We start from the raw sequence: 17,767 nt of genomic DNA on the forward strand, positions 1-17,767 counted from the left end.
GCACAGAAAGTACTGTGTATACAGAACAGGGCTTAAACGCTCTCCACATCTACTATAAAGATGTCCTGTACACGACTCAGAACAAGGAACATTGTTAAGACTAGAGGTTGAATGTATGAAAATGAACTTTAATATCCTGTATAAAATATGCACAAACATGAACTAAATCTGCCTAAGACAGGTGTCTGGTTTATGTCCCATTGGATAAGCAAACCAAAGTATTGTTAACCTTAGAGCAGAAGAAGGTGGAGAGCATTGTTAGGTTGGGAAACATTATGCTCCCAAACATACTGGATTTTCTTAAAGAATCTGCTAACAATCCCAGACTTTTGGTTTGTTCAAATTTGTGAAATTTGGGGGGGTGGGGTGGTGTTCCAAAATGAAATACAAATTTCTGATTGGCTTGTAGTACAGATATCCCTGTAGTAAAGTAGTACTGTAGTACTGACCCAGTCTCAGGAAGGTGGCAGATACCTCCGCCATACGTCCACCCGCTGCTGAAGAGATGCCTTGTTCTGCCTTGCTCCATCCCAGGCCAGCACGCTGAAGCCGCGCCTGGATATAGTCCCTGCATAAAGCTTTTCCTTGGGCGACCAGTTCTTTATCTGTGGGGGACCTGTCAAAAACCTCTAATACTTCTGCAGCAAACACAGATGAGCGGCGTAGCATCTCCATGTTTAGAGAGCGTGGTGCAGGACTTCACAATTAACCTCCATTCACCTGAACAACAATTCTTGGGATCAGGTTTCTTATGTGAATGAACCCTGGAAAAGATAAAAAATTCAACATAATAAATCTCTATTAACCCTCAAATTATTGCTAAATCCTGTATCATTTCTCTCTTTGCAGCTAAAAGTAATCTACGTTATAGTTCCCTGTTAGATATGTGAGGTTTGTAAAAGTATTGTGTTATGATCACTACTTTGCCCTTTACACCTATAAACTTATATTTTGTCTGCCATTGATTTGGTAGCAGATCACACATCCCGCAAAAATTCAGCAATGGAAATCCCGAAGACCCTATTATAATCAATGGGATCCATCAGGTATCCGTCATTAGACCCAGTTATTACCATAGAGACTCCAAGCTCCATAGCTTTTATTTGTGCCCGGAGCCCCTTAGGCTCATTTGTATAATTTTTAAAACCTTTTTTGTAAAAACAGGGCATAATCATCTAAAAGAAGACTGTATCCTGCCAGAAGGGTCACACACTTATGTAAGTGTGCCTGGTTTACAATCTTTGATCCTGTTGGTAGATTTCCTTTAAGTGGGCCATAAAATAGTTAAGCTTCAGCTCAACAACAAAATTATCCAGAAGCTAATTCCCCTAACTTGACCATTAACAAGCAAGGTCCATGTGCATACTTGTTTATTTCAATAATTATAGAGGGCTACGCCACTGTTAGACCTTTTCTGTATAGAATAAGCCACTGGACAAATACAGGCAGATACAAAACTAAAATATCAGCCATTCATTTTATAATTGCATCCTTTTGGATCTTCTGTTGGCTTTGTCTATGAGTGCTTGCTTTGTTATTCTTCTTTGCCCTTCTGAACACTTTTGCCATTGTGTCTGAATACACATATATATATGCACATGTCTGATGACCCCCATAAAGCATGTGTAATCCTCACCCACTCTGAATAGCTAGTGTCTATGGGAATGGCTGGTTTAGCATCCGCACCACCCCCATCTATGATCATACTTTAGCTACATTAGTGACTGTTCAGTGTCACTCTTAGTACTTGAGGCAACGGCTTACAAGTGGAACGTGATTCTATTAGAGTTATTTTTGGATGGTCCATGTTCTGGGAAAGTTAAGTGTTTATGTCAAACTGTCAGCGCTGCTTCAGTATCTTTCTTCAAGGTCTATAGCATCTAGTGTCCTACAGTCCTGCTAACAGATATCTTTTATACTTCTACCTCAAGTTATCATGGACTTATTTAACCCCTGCATTTTAGCATTTATGGCCATAAAAGTGACACTTCCTATAACACTTTCATGGATTAGGAGCACACACTTCTTGTTTCTTAGTTACTAATAAGGACAGCTTACTGATAAATGTGGGCCTATATGTTTTTGTATATGTCATGTATTAAAGATTTGTAAATTTTATTAAATACATTTGAATATCTAACCTGTTTTGGTGCTACAATGTCCCTATTATCTTTTGCACTAGTCTCTTAGTTTGTCTTCCTGAGATTGCTATCTAGCTACAAACCCTATACAACCAATGTCCCTTTCCCTAATTCCCCACTCTTTTTCTTAATTACTTCAATAAATATTCAGTATAAGTTTATCTATAATTCGGTAGTTTTGTCCATCAAACTAGCACAAGAAAGTAGAGCTACTTAGGAGCTATTGACAGAGAAGACTGGGACATAGTAGAAATTATGGAACAAAAGGAGGCTTGTGTCATCTCTAACCTACCGCCTTACAGCCATGACGTGACCTTCCTATGTAATTCACTAGCCATAAACACTTTTTTACCCCTTGGCATTGCCTGCTTAAACGTGTCTGTGCTGCTTAGTTGTCTAGCTTTATCTGTGCCCTAAAGGAAGAAAGAGATCAGGGGCATGCAGGGACAAAAGAGGGCACAGAGGGTTGCACCTGGACCCAGTAGGGAGCTTATAGATTTCTTTTGCCTTTACAAAAAGACCAATACTATAAATATAACATAATCAATGGAGGCTCGAGTACAGATTTTGGTGCACAGTTGCCATAAGTTATGCCTCTGATATGAGAGATTCAGGTGCATAAAACATTAGGGAATTGGAATAGTCTAAGGCTATGACCAAAGTCTACATTTTAGGTATTATTCTAAAGTTTAGTGTTTAAGTTTATTTAGTAAGTTTCTTGTTTTAATTCTGTACATCCTGTAGATAGTCCTCCTCTTAGCTGAGAAGTGAATACGTTTCTATACAGTCAGGGCAACTGTGATGTCAAACATGGACTTCAAACTACAACAAAGATGTGTGCAGCAGTTGATGTGTGTAGTGCTAAGCTAAGAGTAGGAGTAATACAGTAAAGCCAATTGAAGGGACCTTCTATTTTTATTTATTCAAACTAAATCAGGATATAAATAGAAAGTCTTCTGTTTGTATCCATAATTCAGTGAAACCAACTTTTTCTTACCCCACTGCACTCGACCCTGAGGCTAGGCCATTCATTTGGTTCCTCAACTGCAGATTAGCTGTTTCTGGAAAAGCACTGATCCGGATATCGTTTACATGACGGGTGCCGCACTTAGGTTCTGTTTCGTGAACACGTTCAGCGCATGCACCAGGAAAGCTCCTACCATACACTCTGTGCCCATTGACTTATACTGGCATATGGAGGCAGCCCTTTGGCCACAGACTGCTCAGAATACATTGCATCCTTCAGGAAACACATAGTAAGGCAATGGTGTCAACAACAATGTCCTAAAATCCTAGGGAAAGGCAACTTTATGGCTTTGGCAGACAGAATTTCTCCCTCTATCACATCGCTTTATTATAAGGAAGTGGGAAATTTGCAGGTGTCTTATAAGGAAAACATGAAGCCACCAGCTTTACTTCCATGTTACACTCTCACTATTGTAAAGCCCTCTTATCTTTGCCTTGCAGCATTTTCCTGTGTCTACTTAAAGGTCTTCCTCACTTGCCGTTTGTCCCGGTTGATAAGGCCTCAAATGTCAGGCGGGAGAGTATCTTCAAAATGTACTCATTAGCCCAAAACACTTTTACAGCTGTCATTTCCTTTTATTTCCGTCATACTCATTTTAATTAACCCTAGGGGTCAGATCATGCAGTGTGAATGTCTGGTGACTTATTGGAAAATATTAAATGCATTTTTGCACAGTCCTGCTGCTACTATTAATATACACAAAGAACACTGTATGTGAATGTATAAATGTATTCTGCAATGGATGTTTAGCTAGTAAGACACCAGATGGAATAACAGAAAGTAGTATATTGCAGATGATTAAACTTGATGGTTAGGATTGTTTGGCGCTTTGCTGTGCAGTTCTAGATATTGTTTCAATGACGGTATCAATGTGACCCACCACCTATGTACTCAGTCTGTAGTAAATGTACCATATGAGTAAGAGATGCAGATTGCTGAGTAGCTAATGACTGTACATTTAATAACACGTTACACCTATCACTAGAACAACCATAAGAAGAGTCTCCTGCTGTGCTCAGGATTTCTTCCACGTCTGATCTGTTTTACAACTGAGCATTCTTGGCCGGATATAGATGGCATTTATCAGTAGACAGCTACACTTTTGCCAGCAGATGACTAATAAATTTGCTTTCTGGCTTATCTCTCTGTTAACCATTTAAATATCCTATGTAGTAAACAACATGAGATCATTGGGAATTGTATTATCCAAACTTGATTTCTTTTTTTCCATGATTTTTACTTTTATTGCAATTTTTTTTAAAAACAACAACTGATAAACAAAATATTTATGAATGTTAAAAGGTAAAAACCTATATATTTTCTGCAGGACAGCTTCAATTGCATAACAAGACCTTTTCACCCCTGGTAAGGGTTTTTTCCTAAAGGAATTATCAGCTTTGATTATTTTGAGGACCTATCCATAGATCCGGCATATGCAATTTGTAGCAACACTGTATTACATAAATGTTTCAAGTGTAAGGTGCCTCCATGGGGCCTCATGTTCTCTATAGTGAACATATACTCCTTCCAGTGGTGGCGAACCTATGGCACGGGTGCCAGAGGTGGCACTCGGAGCCCTTTCTGTGGACACCCCTGCCATTACTAGAGTGGACTCCAGGTATCTTCCTGCAGTCCCAGACAGCCCAGAACTCGCTGTGCACAGAGCTATTTTAAAGTGACAGCTGTACCTGGGACTACCGGGAGAAGTCAGAAGGTGTAAACAGATCTGGATTATCAATCATTGTAGCTCCTGTTTATGGGATCCTGGAGGGAAGGTACAATGATCATCCAAATTTCTTCTATTTTCTGCTTTATTGGTGTCCTCATATAAATGAAAGTTGTGACAGAGCAGGCAGTATAAATCACTAAATAAATTTCTGTGTTGGCGCTTTGCGATAAATTAGTGAGCCTTGGTTGTAGTTTGGGCACTCAGTCTCTAAAAGGTCGCCATCACTGTTCTAGGGTATGCTTCTTATATCTTCTTAATTCAGTGACAGACCACCCCATGACTTTACTGATTTACATGTAAGTATAATTTCTCCTATTAGCATACCAAATAACATACTATGCACAGGCTTGCCACGCAGTAGGACAGTAGTGTATGGGATTTATGACAATCCCTTACATACATTGTGCAAAAAAACTCTGAAGTGGAAAATCCGGATTATGATCCTACGCAAATAAATGGCATGCCATTAATTGCTGTGAATAGTGGTACGGAAATCAACTTTTATAATGCAAAACTTGAGCTCCACCACCCCCTGCCGTAACAAATATGCACCATAGTACATTAGAAACTAATGCATGTGTAATGGCTCTAGACTTACCCGAGGGTAAATGCTGCAACCATTATGAATATAAGCAACCCCTTAGGGCACTGATGGCCAACCTTTTAGAGCCGAAGTGCCCAAATTTGAACCAAAAGCCACTTATTTATTGCAAAGTGCCAGCGCAGCAATTTAAGCAGTAATTTATTTCTCCTTGTTCTTTGACAACTTTCAATCGTTCAGCCTCCTAAAGACACCAACGCAGTTGAAAGGAGGAGGGCTAATTCATCTATCATTGTAGGAAGATTCTCCAGGAAGATTCTTTGAGTGCTGTCTGGTGAACTTCATGCTGGGGTGATGGCCTGAGTGCCCACAGAGAGGGCTCAGAGTGCCGCCTCTGGCACCAGTGCCATAGGTTCGCCACCACTGCCTTAGGGTATTACCAGGTTACAGTGAAGATCCCATTTACCATCATGGAAACCCTGAATAAAATGAAGCCCTAATAAAGCTGTGTTTTTAAGCCTCCAGACCACATGGACTCATTATTTTGGCACATGCACAAGACCTTGGATTCATGTATAAGCCTAAGAAATTATACGGATTTGGTTAATGTGGCCTATACCCTAGCTTAAGCTAAGGTTCACTGCCTTTACTCTATAGGTATAGCAGTTACCTGGCAACATTTATCCAGGGCAAAAGTAATTATTTATTATAAGCCGAAATAATAAATGCATGCAAGTCAGTTTAGACAAAATGATGCTATAACTCTTAATTTTGGTCAGTTGCCAAGGAAGGATCACCAAGGAATGCACTGAAAAGTCAACTAAGGATTTCGTTGAAAGCAATGACCCTGTTGATCCTAAAACCAACGCACAGGGGTAACTCCTGAAGGCGTAGCGGAGAACAAATAAAAACACAACATAACTAGGGCAGGCTTGGCCTGACTACAATGCAACAAGAAAAGCTGAGAGTAGTGAGGGTTATTGTCAGTGACTTGTTGACTGCTGTCAATCACACTGCTATGGACCCTGGGCTGTATGAATATTACAGCCCCTACAAGTCTGGAAATCACCTCCTACATGTGATGCTAGCATCAAGATTCTTGGGGTATGGAGGAGGAGTTGCTTCTCCCTGCTTTCAATATATGGTCTCAGGACCTTTGGAGGACCTTCAAATGTTTTGAGAGCATGTGTATTAAGATCAGGAATAGATGTATGAGGATTTCATGGGTAAGGGTCCTTCTGAGTATAAAATTTGGTGGTAGTTTGGGTGGTAATGGGCCCCTAGAAGGCTTGGGCCCCAGGCTACCGTCCAAACTGCCTTTATTATAATCCATTACTGGCTGTGATGGTTGTATTTTTTTTAAAGAAGGTTTACATTTTCTCTTTACACATATCTATCTATCTATCTTTCTATCTAATCCAGAGGAGAGGCAGCACTTCAATGTTCAAAAAGTGAAAATGGTGATTTATTTGATTTATTTCACATGAAAGTGCGAAATTTCAGTTACAAAACCTTTCTTAAACATCTTGAGGAAGGTTTAATAACCAAAATGTTGCAATTTAATAAAGTATAACAATTTTCACTTTTTGAACACTGAAGTGCTGCCTCTTCTCTGGATTGTATTAAGGATTTCTGGCAAAGCAACCACTTATGTATGCAAAGCTTTACTGCTCTGGATTTATGCATTTTTCTATCTATCTATCTATCTGTCATAATACACAGGGTAAATTGTTCCTGAAGACAGTAACCTAGTAAATATGTAGGAAATCTTTGAAAATACTATATGGGTGTCATTTGTGAAAGTATTTGTTACCTTAAATTATGAGAACTGTCTAAAAATGGCAACATAGGAGGGAAGGGGATTGGATTTATTTGATTACTATGTAGAGCCCTATTATCTATATAACTGGTCCTGGTCATGGGCTACAACAGTGGTCTCCAAATTGTGTTCCCAAGCTATAACTCCCAGCAAGTCCTGACAGACGCAGGCTTATAAAATATGTGTCCTATTAAAAGAATGCAGGAATTAGATGAAGAATGTTGCAATGCCTCCCATGATGATCTCATTGTAACTCATTACAAAAAAAAGTACTAATGTCACCGATATTACATTATAATAGCTGACATACGGCAGAACTGCCCAGACAGTCTTTAAACCGTATGCTATAAGGAACTATACTGAGGTCTGTGCCTTAATAAAAGGTTTGGTGTACAGTTATTACATGATACATTCAACAGCATTGACTTTACAATGAATTATTTTTGGAGATTTAGAATACATTATTATATAATATTATATTATATAATATACATAAGTTAAAGGAGTGACTCACGCTGAAAAGGGCCGCCCATTTAAAATTGTAACAAAATTATACAGCAATATATATTTAGACTGTGTTTGAACAGGTGTTGGTCACTAGGATAATACTATAGTGAACATCATAACATAGAGTTTTAGGTATGCAAACTATCTGCTCATCTTGGGAGAAACACCTGTCACAAGTGATTGGGGGTGGGGTGGGGGTTAGTGCTAATGAGGGGCGCACCCAGAGTGGTGCTTTATTCCATATTTGGTGCCTACTGTACAGTTTGTAGTTAATTGAGTGATTGGTATTATTTGCACAATAACTTATGATTTGAACCCAAAATAATAGAGGGCAATACATAGAGCACCAGTCATCCTGTTTATATGTGACTAGTGTACTGTACTAGATAGAGCATTTGCTTAGTATTCAGCAGTAGTAGCAGTAGCTTTTTGATGCTACTGACCTGCAGCTATATGGACATTAACCTTTCATCATACACATAATCTTCTATCTGTGGATAGGTATTTGTGGTGTTTTTCATCCTAATTTTATTCTAATGCAAACATCAAACACCACTAAATATCATTTTCTCCATATGATATCACCAGTTTCTGTGCAGTGTTTGGATTGGTGCAGTGATACAAAGCATTGCACAAAATACCCTCATATCATCCCACCAACCAAAGCATTTACTTGTCAGGCAGGTTTTTTTCTTCATAGAAAGCTAAAAATTATGAAATCGGACATCTTTCTCATTGCTTTCACTCTGATTTACCACGTTGCATCTGCACTAGTAATAGATCTAAAAAATAGATATTCATCAATGAGTTCAAATATTATTATTATTTAAATATATATAAATATATAATATGTGGCCTGAAGAACACTACTTAATAACAATAAAATATAGAGAAAATTAAACCTTCCAGTAGAAAGTCACTACTACGTACCCCTGCGCTGATGTAGAAGTCACCGATGTCTACGCCTCTCTCCAGGTACCAATGACAGCAGCTTTGATGGACCGAATCTCATGTTATTGTGCCTGTTTGTTATTGTGGTTTTGTGCGGTGTTCCTCCTACTGTTAGTTCTCCTCCTTGACTACTGGCTCCTGCGGCAGATCTTGTTCCCTAGTACTCACTATGCATTTGGTCTGGCAGCACAAGCATAACCAGAAGCTTTGAGACAGAAGGAGGGGGTGGGAGGAAGGAGGGAGGGAGTGATCTGCTTTATCCTTCTAAGGAAAATAGAAAGAATGCAATGGAGGAGGGAATAACAATGCTGTGTATAGGTGTAACTTATGCCAATTAAAACCCAATGTCCCAAGTGGCATATTTTGACATGTTCTAATTGACACATTCAATAGTGTGGTCGGGTTATATTCCTTTATCCTGAGGACTCAATGTAGTCGCTTTGACAAATCAGATATGGTTTGATTTCTTAATTATTAGCTTGAAAAATTCTGTGATGTAGAATATTCTTTAATTGTAAATTAAAGAATGTTGAGATTATAGCATTCAGAGCACTGTAGTTCCAACGGTAACATGCACTATACTGTAGTAATGGTATTGTATATGTCATGTGACATTGCAAATTGGGCACTTTAATGCTATGAGTGCTCATAGGGATGTGTGCATATGTAGTGGATTGGCTGCGGAATGTATCCCAGCCATTATGCAAGGTTTTTATAATCTTTCGATTTTAATCCACAAAATTTTTGCATTTCAAAATTCATGAAAACATCACAACGTGTTTGGGGTCTGGAGTAAACCTTTTGTTGCTCCTATGTGGCTCCATTTTGGAAGCTGGACAAGACAAATGAGGAGCCAGTTAAATTTGCTAAAAAAAAAAGGGGTCGTTCTAGACCCCAAAATGCACTATGGTGATTTGACAAATACTTTAAGGTCCCCCTATCCTGTGTGTGCCTGATTTTAATTCCTCTATTCCTACTCCAGCCCAGGCTTTTTACTTTTACTATAGTTGTTCTTAAGGATGAGCACAACATTCAACAATCTGTTGAATCTCGTTCATTTCTATTCATTGAAAAAAAATACCTGACATTCTCACCCTATGAGCGCTTTTCCCTTTCCTCTTCCTCTTTTTTTTAAAAAGCGGTTAAATAAATGAAAAAAAATTTCTTGTATTATGTTTGGGCCCCTAGGAGCAAATTCATATGGCCCATATTCCCATGAATTTTCTGTGCAGATTTGAAGGTGGTTATATACGTAGAACTACAAAGAAATTATCAGCAAAATCTGCATGAATATCCATGGAGAATACATATGTTGTATCTAGATTCATGGCAGTTATTCTGTAATATTATGGCCCCTAATGATGGTGCGGAGACTTTTACACCAAGTGTCGTGCTTCAAGTTAGGGTTTTTGAAACTCCAATGTTGATTCATCTGCTCTTTGTTCCATGCACTGTGTTATGTTGGGTCTGAACAGCTGATTATACAAGCTGTTATACCTCCTGTGCCCCCCCCCCATCCTCATAGACTTCAAGCTCTTGTGTCACCCCTCATCCTCATAGACTGTAAGCTCTTGTGTCACCCCTCATCCTCATAGACTGTAAGCTCTTGTGTCACCCCTCATCCTCATAGACTGTAATCTCTTGTGTCACCCCCTCATCCTCATAGACTGTAAGCTCTTGTGTCACCCCTCATCCTCATAAACTGTAAGCTCTTGTGTCACCCCCTCATCCTCATAGACTGTAAGCTCTTGTGTCACTCCCTCATCCTCATAGACTGTAAGCTCTTGTGTCACTCCCTCATCCTCATAGACTGTGAGCTCTTGTGTCCCCCCTTCATCCTCATAGACTGTAAGCTCTTGTGTCACCGCCTCATCCTCATAGACTGTAAGCTCTTGTGTCACCCCCTCATCTTCATAGACTGTAAGCTCTTGTGTCACCCCCTTATCCTCATAGACTGTAAGCTCTTGTATCACCCCTTTCATCCTCATAGACTGTAAGCTCTTGTGTAACCCCTTATCCTCATAGACTGTAAGCTCTTGTGTCCCCCCTTCATCCTCATAGACTGTAAGCTCTTGTATCACCCCCTTCATCCTCATAGACTGTAAGCTCTTGTGTCACCCCTCATCCTCATAGACTGTAAGCTCTCGTGTCCCCCCCCCTCATCCTCACAGACTGTAAGCTCTTGTGTCACCCCTCATCCTCATAGACTGTAAGCTCTTGTGTCACCCCTCATCCTCATAGACTGTAATCTCTTGTGTCACCCCCTCATCCTCATAGACTGTAAGCTCTTGTGTCACCCCTCATCCTCATAAACTGTAATCTCTTGTGTCACCCCCTCATCCTCATAGACTGTAAGCTCTTGTGTCACTCCCTCATCCTCATAGACTGTAAGCTCTTGTGTCACTCCCTCATCCTCATAGACTGTGAGCTCTTGTGTCCCCCCTTCATCCTCATAGACTGTAAGCTCTTGTGTCACCGCCTCATCCTCATAGACTGTAAGCTCTGGTGTCACCCCCTCATCCTCATAGACTGTAAGCTCTTGTGTCACCCCCTTATCCTCATAGACTGTAAGCTCTTGTATCACCCCTTTCATCCTCATAGACTGTAAGCTCTTGTGTAACCCCTTATCCTCATAGACTGTAAGCTCTTGTGTCCCCCCTCATCTTCATAGGCTGTAACCTCTTGTGTCACCCCTCGTCCTCATAGACTGTAAGCTCTTGTATCACCCCCTTCATCCTCATAGACTGTAAGCTCTTGTGTCACCCCTCATCCTCATAGACTGTAAGCTCTCGTGTCCCCCCCCCCTCATCCTCACAGACTGTAAGCTCTTGTGTCACTCCCTCATCCTCATAGACTGTAAGCTCTTGTGTCCCCCCTTCATCCTCATAGACTGGAAGCTCTTGTGTCACCCCCGTATCCTCATAGACTGTAAGCTCTTGTGTCACCCCTCATCCTCATAGACTGTAACCTCTTGTGTCACTCCCTCATCCTCATAGACTGTAAGCTCTTGTGTCCCCCCTTCATCCTCATAGACTGGAAGCTCTTGTGTCACCCCCGTATCCTCATAGACTGTAAGCTCTTGTGTCACCCCTCATCCTCATAGACTGTAACCTCTTGTGTCACCTCTCGTCCTCATAGACTGTAAGCTCTTGTATCACCCCCTTCATCCTCATTGACCAGTGATGGCTAACCTATGGCACTGGTGCCAGAGGTGGCACTCAGAGCCCTTTCTGTGGGCACCCAGGCCATCACCAGAGATGACCCCAGGTATCTTCCTGCAGTCCCAGACAGCCTAGGACTTGCTGTGCACAGAGCTATTTTAAAGTGACAGCTGTACCTGGGACTATTTTCTGCTTTATTGGTGCCTCAGGGTGCTGGTATCAATGAAAACTGTGACAGAGAAGGGAGTATAAATCACAAATTAAATTTCTGTGTTGGCACTTTGCGATAAATAAGCGGGTCTTTGTTGTAGTTTCGGCACTCGGCCTCTAAAAGGTTTGCCATCAATGTCATAGACTGTAAGCTCTTGTGTCACCCCCCCCCCCCATCCTCATAGACTGTAAGCTCTTGTATCACCCCCTTCATCCTCATAGAATGTAAGCTCTTGTGTCCCCCCTCCATCCTCATAGACTGTAAGCTCTTGTGCCCCCCCATCCTCATAGACTGTAAGCTCTTGTGTCACCCCCTCATCCTCATAGACTGTAAGCTCTTGTGTCACCCCCTCATCCTCATAGACTGTAAGCTCTTGTGTCACCCCTCATCCTCATAGACTGTAAGCTCTTGTGTCACCCCTCATCCTCATAGACTGTAAGCTCTTGTGTCACCCCTCATCCTCATAGACTGTAATCTCTTGTGTCACCCCCTCATCCTCATAGACTGTAAGCTCTTGTGTCACCCCCTCATCCTTATAGACTGTAAGCTCTTGTGAGCAGGGCCCTCACTCCTATTGTTCCATATGACTGTTTGTACTCTGTAATGTAATATTATATTTGTATATGTCTCCTGTGATTTGTAAAGCGCTACAGAATTTGATGCTATATAAATACAAATTATTATTATCTGTGCATGGGACCAAGGAATCAATAAAATACTTGGAGAATCCCTTCAAGTATGGCACCTGTTAATCATTGATGTCAGGCTCCAGGGGTAGTGGATCCTCTGGACCACCGCGGATGAGGACGTAAGCCGACACCTGGGGCTGGAATCTAAGTGGTACCGCCGCAAAGGAGGTTGGACTTGTTGCAGCATGGTACCACAAGGTCATTCCAAAGGTGCGACTTTGTCCACAGTGGCAGCCAAGGCGAGGTACAAAGGTCAGGCCGGGCAGCGGGGGAGCGTAGTCAGGAATGGGAACGGGGTCATAACGGGAAATCACAATAACAGCAAGGGGCATGGAACACATCTTTTCTAGGGCACAAGGCACAAAGATCCGTCAGGGGACACAGGAAAGGGCTAGAATTTAAACAGAACGGCTGGCTGGCCAGCACCAATTTTTGGCACGCTGGCCCTTTCAATCTCAGGAAGCCGGCGCGTGTGTGCCCTAGGAAGCGGGGGACCGGAGCAGCAAAAAGGGGCAATTGACAGGGTCTTTTTTCAATGATCTATTAAAGGGGTTTTCCCTGAAAAGACACTTTAAATATTTATAAAACGAAGCTACAATGTCTTATTGTATTGGCACATATTCCCCAGAATATTCCTACAGAATATGATGGCGCTTAATAAATAAATAAATATTATTATTATTATTATTATTATTACAATGTCACTTCTTGCAGCTATTTCCTTAACTCCTATTCACTTCTACGGGAGTCAACTCTACACTGTATATGTAAAATCCCAACCTGTCTGTATTTGCAGAAAATCTACAATGTTTCTGTTCCCTCTGTGTCTATTGTTCTGATCCTCTGTATGATGAAACCAGCTTAACCAATCAGTAATTTTTCCCACTTGGCTTTCCTCCCTTTCAAGACTTCATATCCATAATAGAGTAAAACATGATGTAAACCAACACATCAAAGTCCTGTATAAAATATACAAAATAACAAAGCCAAGGATAAAGAGGGTGTTCAGAGATTATAATCTAACGTGAGAAAAACAAAAGAAACATAAGGTTGGGCAGAATTGGGGACAGGATGTCTGAAAGTGTTTGGGTTGGAAAAAGATTTGCTAGCACATAAATGAAAGGAAGTTACAATGAGGTTTGGTTAGATTTTCTGAATACAGTTTCATTGACCGATGTAATGCATAGAAGATGATGGAAAGTTTGATGGAATGAATGAGAGAGGGACAGCAGCCTATGGAAGATCCAGGCTCAGTTTACCCATTGAGTTTCAATTATTTTTTTCCAATGCATTTTTATTGTATAGTCACTAAACATGGAACAAAATATTAGAACAATGGGTACACAGTGTCTTTTTTTTAAATAAATTTTTAACAGTGTTGTCAGCTCATAATAGATTGCAATGAAATTTAAGTATTTTGTTTTACACAGAATGTGTTACAAACTATAGCCTCCCTTAAGTCATTAACATTTGTACAAATACTGTAGAATAGAATATGTGGTCAGACCTCCACAATTGTCTCCCATTATCTTGTGTCACAAACAAACCATTCTACCACCATCAACCATCCTACCATTATCTCACTACTAAAAGTCTAACATGTTATCAGCAACCAAATACAGAGCCCAATCCAATATGTATGTGCAAAATTATAATCATGTTGCTCCCTTGGTTACATATACTCTGCTTTTTCTTGTCCCAGTTTTGTTTTACTCCTCAGTACCAGATTAAATTGTAGACATAGTTTTTGAAAATTTTTTTTAGCTCCTTATTACGCATTTAGTAATGAAAGTGGGTTCAGTACATATTTATTTTCTTGGAAGAGAATCCCAACATCCCTTTTATATTCACTTTATTTCTAGATCTTTTTCTCTTACCTACTTTTAATTCAGAATAAAGAAATATGTCTCTATGCCAGTACATAAATACAAATAAATATATATATATATATATATATATATATATATATATATATATATATATATTATAAATACATTATACATATAATGTATACATTATACAGGCAGTCCCCGGGTTACATACAAGATAGGGTCTGTAGGTTTGTTCTTAAGTTGAATTTGTATGCAAGTCGGAACTGTATACTTTATCATTGTAACCCGCAGCCAAATTTTTTTTGGTCTCTGTGACAATTGGATTTTTAAAATGTTGGATTGTCATTAGAACCAGGATAAAGACTAAAGCTTCATTGTAGACACCTGTGATAACTGTTACAGCTGTTTATTGTAGCCTGAGGCTAAAGTACAGTAAATTACCAACATCCAGAGGTCCGTTTGTAACTAGGGGTCGTATGTAAGTCAGGTGTTCTTAAGTAGGGGACCGCCTGTATATCCCTAAGGGTGCCTCAAAAATACATGTGTTTCCATGTTACTATGAGTTTGGCTGCTTCAAAGCAGCAAAAGTATAGTAACATTGAACGCCACATCTGAACGCAACCTGAAAATGTAATTAAAATGTGTAAAATTACGCAGTTGGTATAGCCAAGAGAATCCATACATTACCTTAAACACAGTATTTACAGTGAATGCATAAATAAAAACAGTGGGGGGGGGGGTGCAAAATTATGATGCCGCTTGTGAATCTGACAATTTTCCAGCGTATCTTGTTTTTTGGTGCAATATTTGCCCCACAATTAGACCAGCTAAAAGCGTTCTCTTTTTTTTAAATCACATAGATTTTGACGTGATATTGTATTACAAATAGACAAGAAGACATACATTGCATTCTCGACACTGGAGTGTACATTGTAAGGAGACATAGTTGGATACGGCCTAGTAAGGGCTTCTACAGTCCTCAAGTACAGAAGTCCAGAGGGAATTTTCCAAGCGTATAATTCCAGATTAAAGAAATGCAATGGCAAAAACACCCCCCCCCCCCCTCCCCTACCTCCCAAACAACCCATCCCCAAAGCCTTGTGTTAACCAGATGTTAGCCATGGTCACTGGGGTCTGCAGTCCTATCAGTCACATTCTAGTTTTGTCCTTTACCATCTGCACATCTCATCCTTCCCAACCCCATATACGGTAGTAGCACATGGACTCTCCTTTTTCCTGTCTCTGTAAGCTCAGCAACCAGAATCCAGTTTATTTATTTGGTGGTACTGGATCTCATCATTAATGAATAATCAGTAATTTAGCACCCAACAACTATAAATTGATGCACTTCCTGCCAACCACAGCCCACTGGGTGTCTTGTAGGTTTACTATATAATAACTTGATATGAGACCTCAACCACAAAATTTGATGTAGTGTCCCTAAGTATAAAGGGTTAAAGTATTGTTTGTACTGTATTGTATGATGTTTACACAGTTTACTGCTGTAATATTGTGACTAAGCACTTTTTACAATGTATCGGCAATATACCTTTACTGCAAAGCTGACGCTTAGATCTCTTACACAGTAAAGTAATGTGGAAAGTTTTAGCAGTTGGAATGGATAAGGGAAGGGTTCGCCCCTAGGGAGCGAGCGGCTGTGTGATACAGTTCTGTGGTTCCAGTCAGTTAGACACAGACAGCAGCTCTGTCATCACCCGCAGGAGCAGTACCTATACTGGCATCTCCATAACATAGAGACCCGCTCACAAAGGGTTAACAACAAAAAGCCACTGAAAGGTAAGAGACCATGAACCCAATTTAGACCCTCTGTCCTGTATTAAAAGCTCTCTGTATTCAGGTCAGGAAAGTGGCTTTCGGAAGGCTAATGTAATCATTGTAGCCACTAAGCTTTAAAAGACATCTACTACCATTTCTCTGCGGTAGACTGTCCCATAACGCACCCTTGTTATCTGTAGGGCATGAGGGAGCCTCTTTTTGCTTCCTGTTGACAGTGTACAGTATTCGGAAGCATCCAATAGGGGTGCGTTTGTCCTCTCCTCCAATTTTGGGATGTAAAAAAGAAATGGCGCTGGCTTGCTCGGGATGGCGTTGTTTTTGTTAGAAAAAACTATTTTATTTAAACCATAAATGGCAATAAAATTTTTAACAATAAAAATTTTTATTCAAGAGGAGTTGTGCCCTTTGTGCACAACCCTAAAAGGTGAGTGTATCATTACACCATCAATATTCAATTTCTCAAGGGCAATATACCATAGGAGCGCTCTCTGTCTCTCCACTCTATCTTTGTATCTTTTTGCTTTCTCAGGGGCCTCAGTTACAGCGAGTAAATAAGCTTTTAAAAATATTCAAATGAGAGGCGCTCAGGGTGCCGTCCGACGAGCGCCTCCTGGCTCCTCCGAGACCTAATTTATGCACACACCCCACCTCATTGTTATTCAGCGCTCCCATGTCTCTCTGTGGCCAGGCTGCCAGTAACGTCATCTGGAATTCTGCTTGATTTCTTGCGCAGCTGCCCAGGATACCTGCAAGCCACGCAAGATAGAAGATCTCGCGCCTGCTCAAGAATTTCAGACAGCCGAGTGACGTCACCGGCTGTCTGGCCGAGGAGAGACGTGGGAGCGTTGAATAATAATGAGGCGGTGGATGTGCATAAATTAGGTCTCGGAGGAGCCAGGAGGCGCTCGTCGGACGGAACCTTGAGTGCCTCCAGCTCATTTGACTATTTTTAAAAGCTTATTTTAGATACGAACCAGTTGATCAAAGGATATCTTATATTTTCTCGAATTATCATGTTATCGGTTTCCCAAGGCAGTGCTGATTTAAAGGCTTGAGTTAAATCACTGGTGATCTGGAAGGGTTATGGTTAGCCCTCATATGGGAAAATATGTACAGTAACTTAAAAATTGAAAAAGTAAAACTATTTTGGGAAAAAAATACTAAATTAACAACAGGATACAGCATCTGCTTCTGATTTATGGGACCCAGGCCATTCGCTAAAGTAACAATTACGAAGTTTCCAACCCACATCTATCCTGTAGTGTTATACTTACTGATGTATAAAATGTAGTGGTAATTACCCCATGTGTCTTAGGGGGTGTGGAGGCCCCTCTACTATAAAAAGGACTATGGGACTATAAA

General features: G+C 40.4%; 1 protein-coding gene across 1 annotated transcript in view; it reads right to left on the minus strand.

The window, feature by feature from the left end:
• BOK (BCL2 family apoptosis regulator BOK) overlaps positions 1-8,948 on the minus strand; it is a 31,159-nt gene extending 22,211 nt beyond the window's left edge. Inside the window, exons 1-2 of the mRNA XM_072143195.1 lie at positions 8,695-8,948; positions 450-764 (exon numbers count right to left, since the gene is read on the minus strand). Coding sequence (XP_071999296.1) covers positions 450-675 — 226 coding nt within the window. The 5' untranslated portion in view covers positions 676-764; positions 8,695-8,948. The remainder of the gene's footprint in view (positions 1-449; positions 765-8,694) is intronic.
• Between the last annotated feature and the right edge of the window lie 8,819 nt (positions 8,949-17,767).

Source organism: Engystomops pustulosus, chromosome 3 (assembly GCF_040894005.1).
Source record: "Engystomops pustulosus chromosome 3, aEngPut4.maternal, whole genome shotgun sequence".
Lineage (NCBI taxonomy): Eukaryota > Metazoa > Chordata > Amphibia > Anura > Leptodactylidae > Engystomops > Engystomops pustulosus.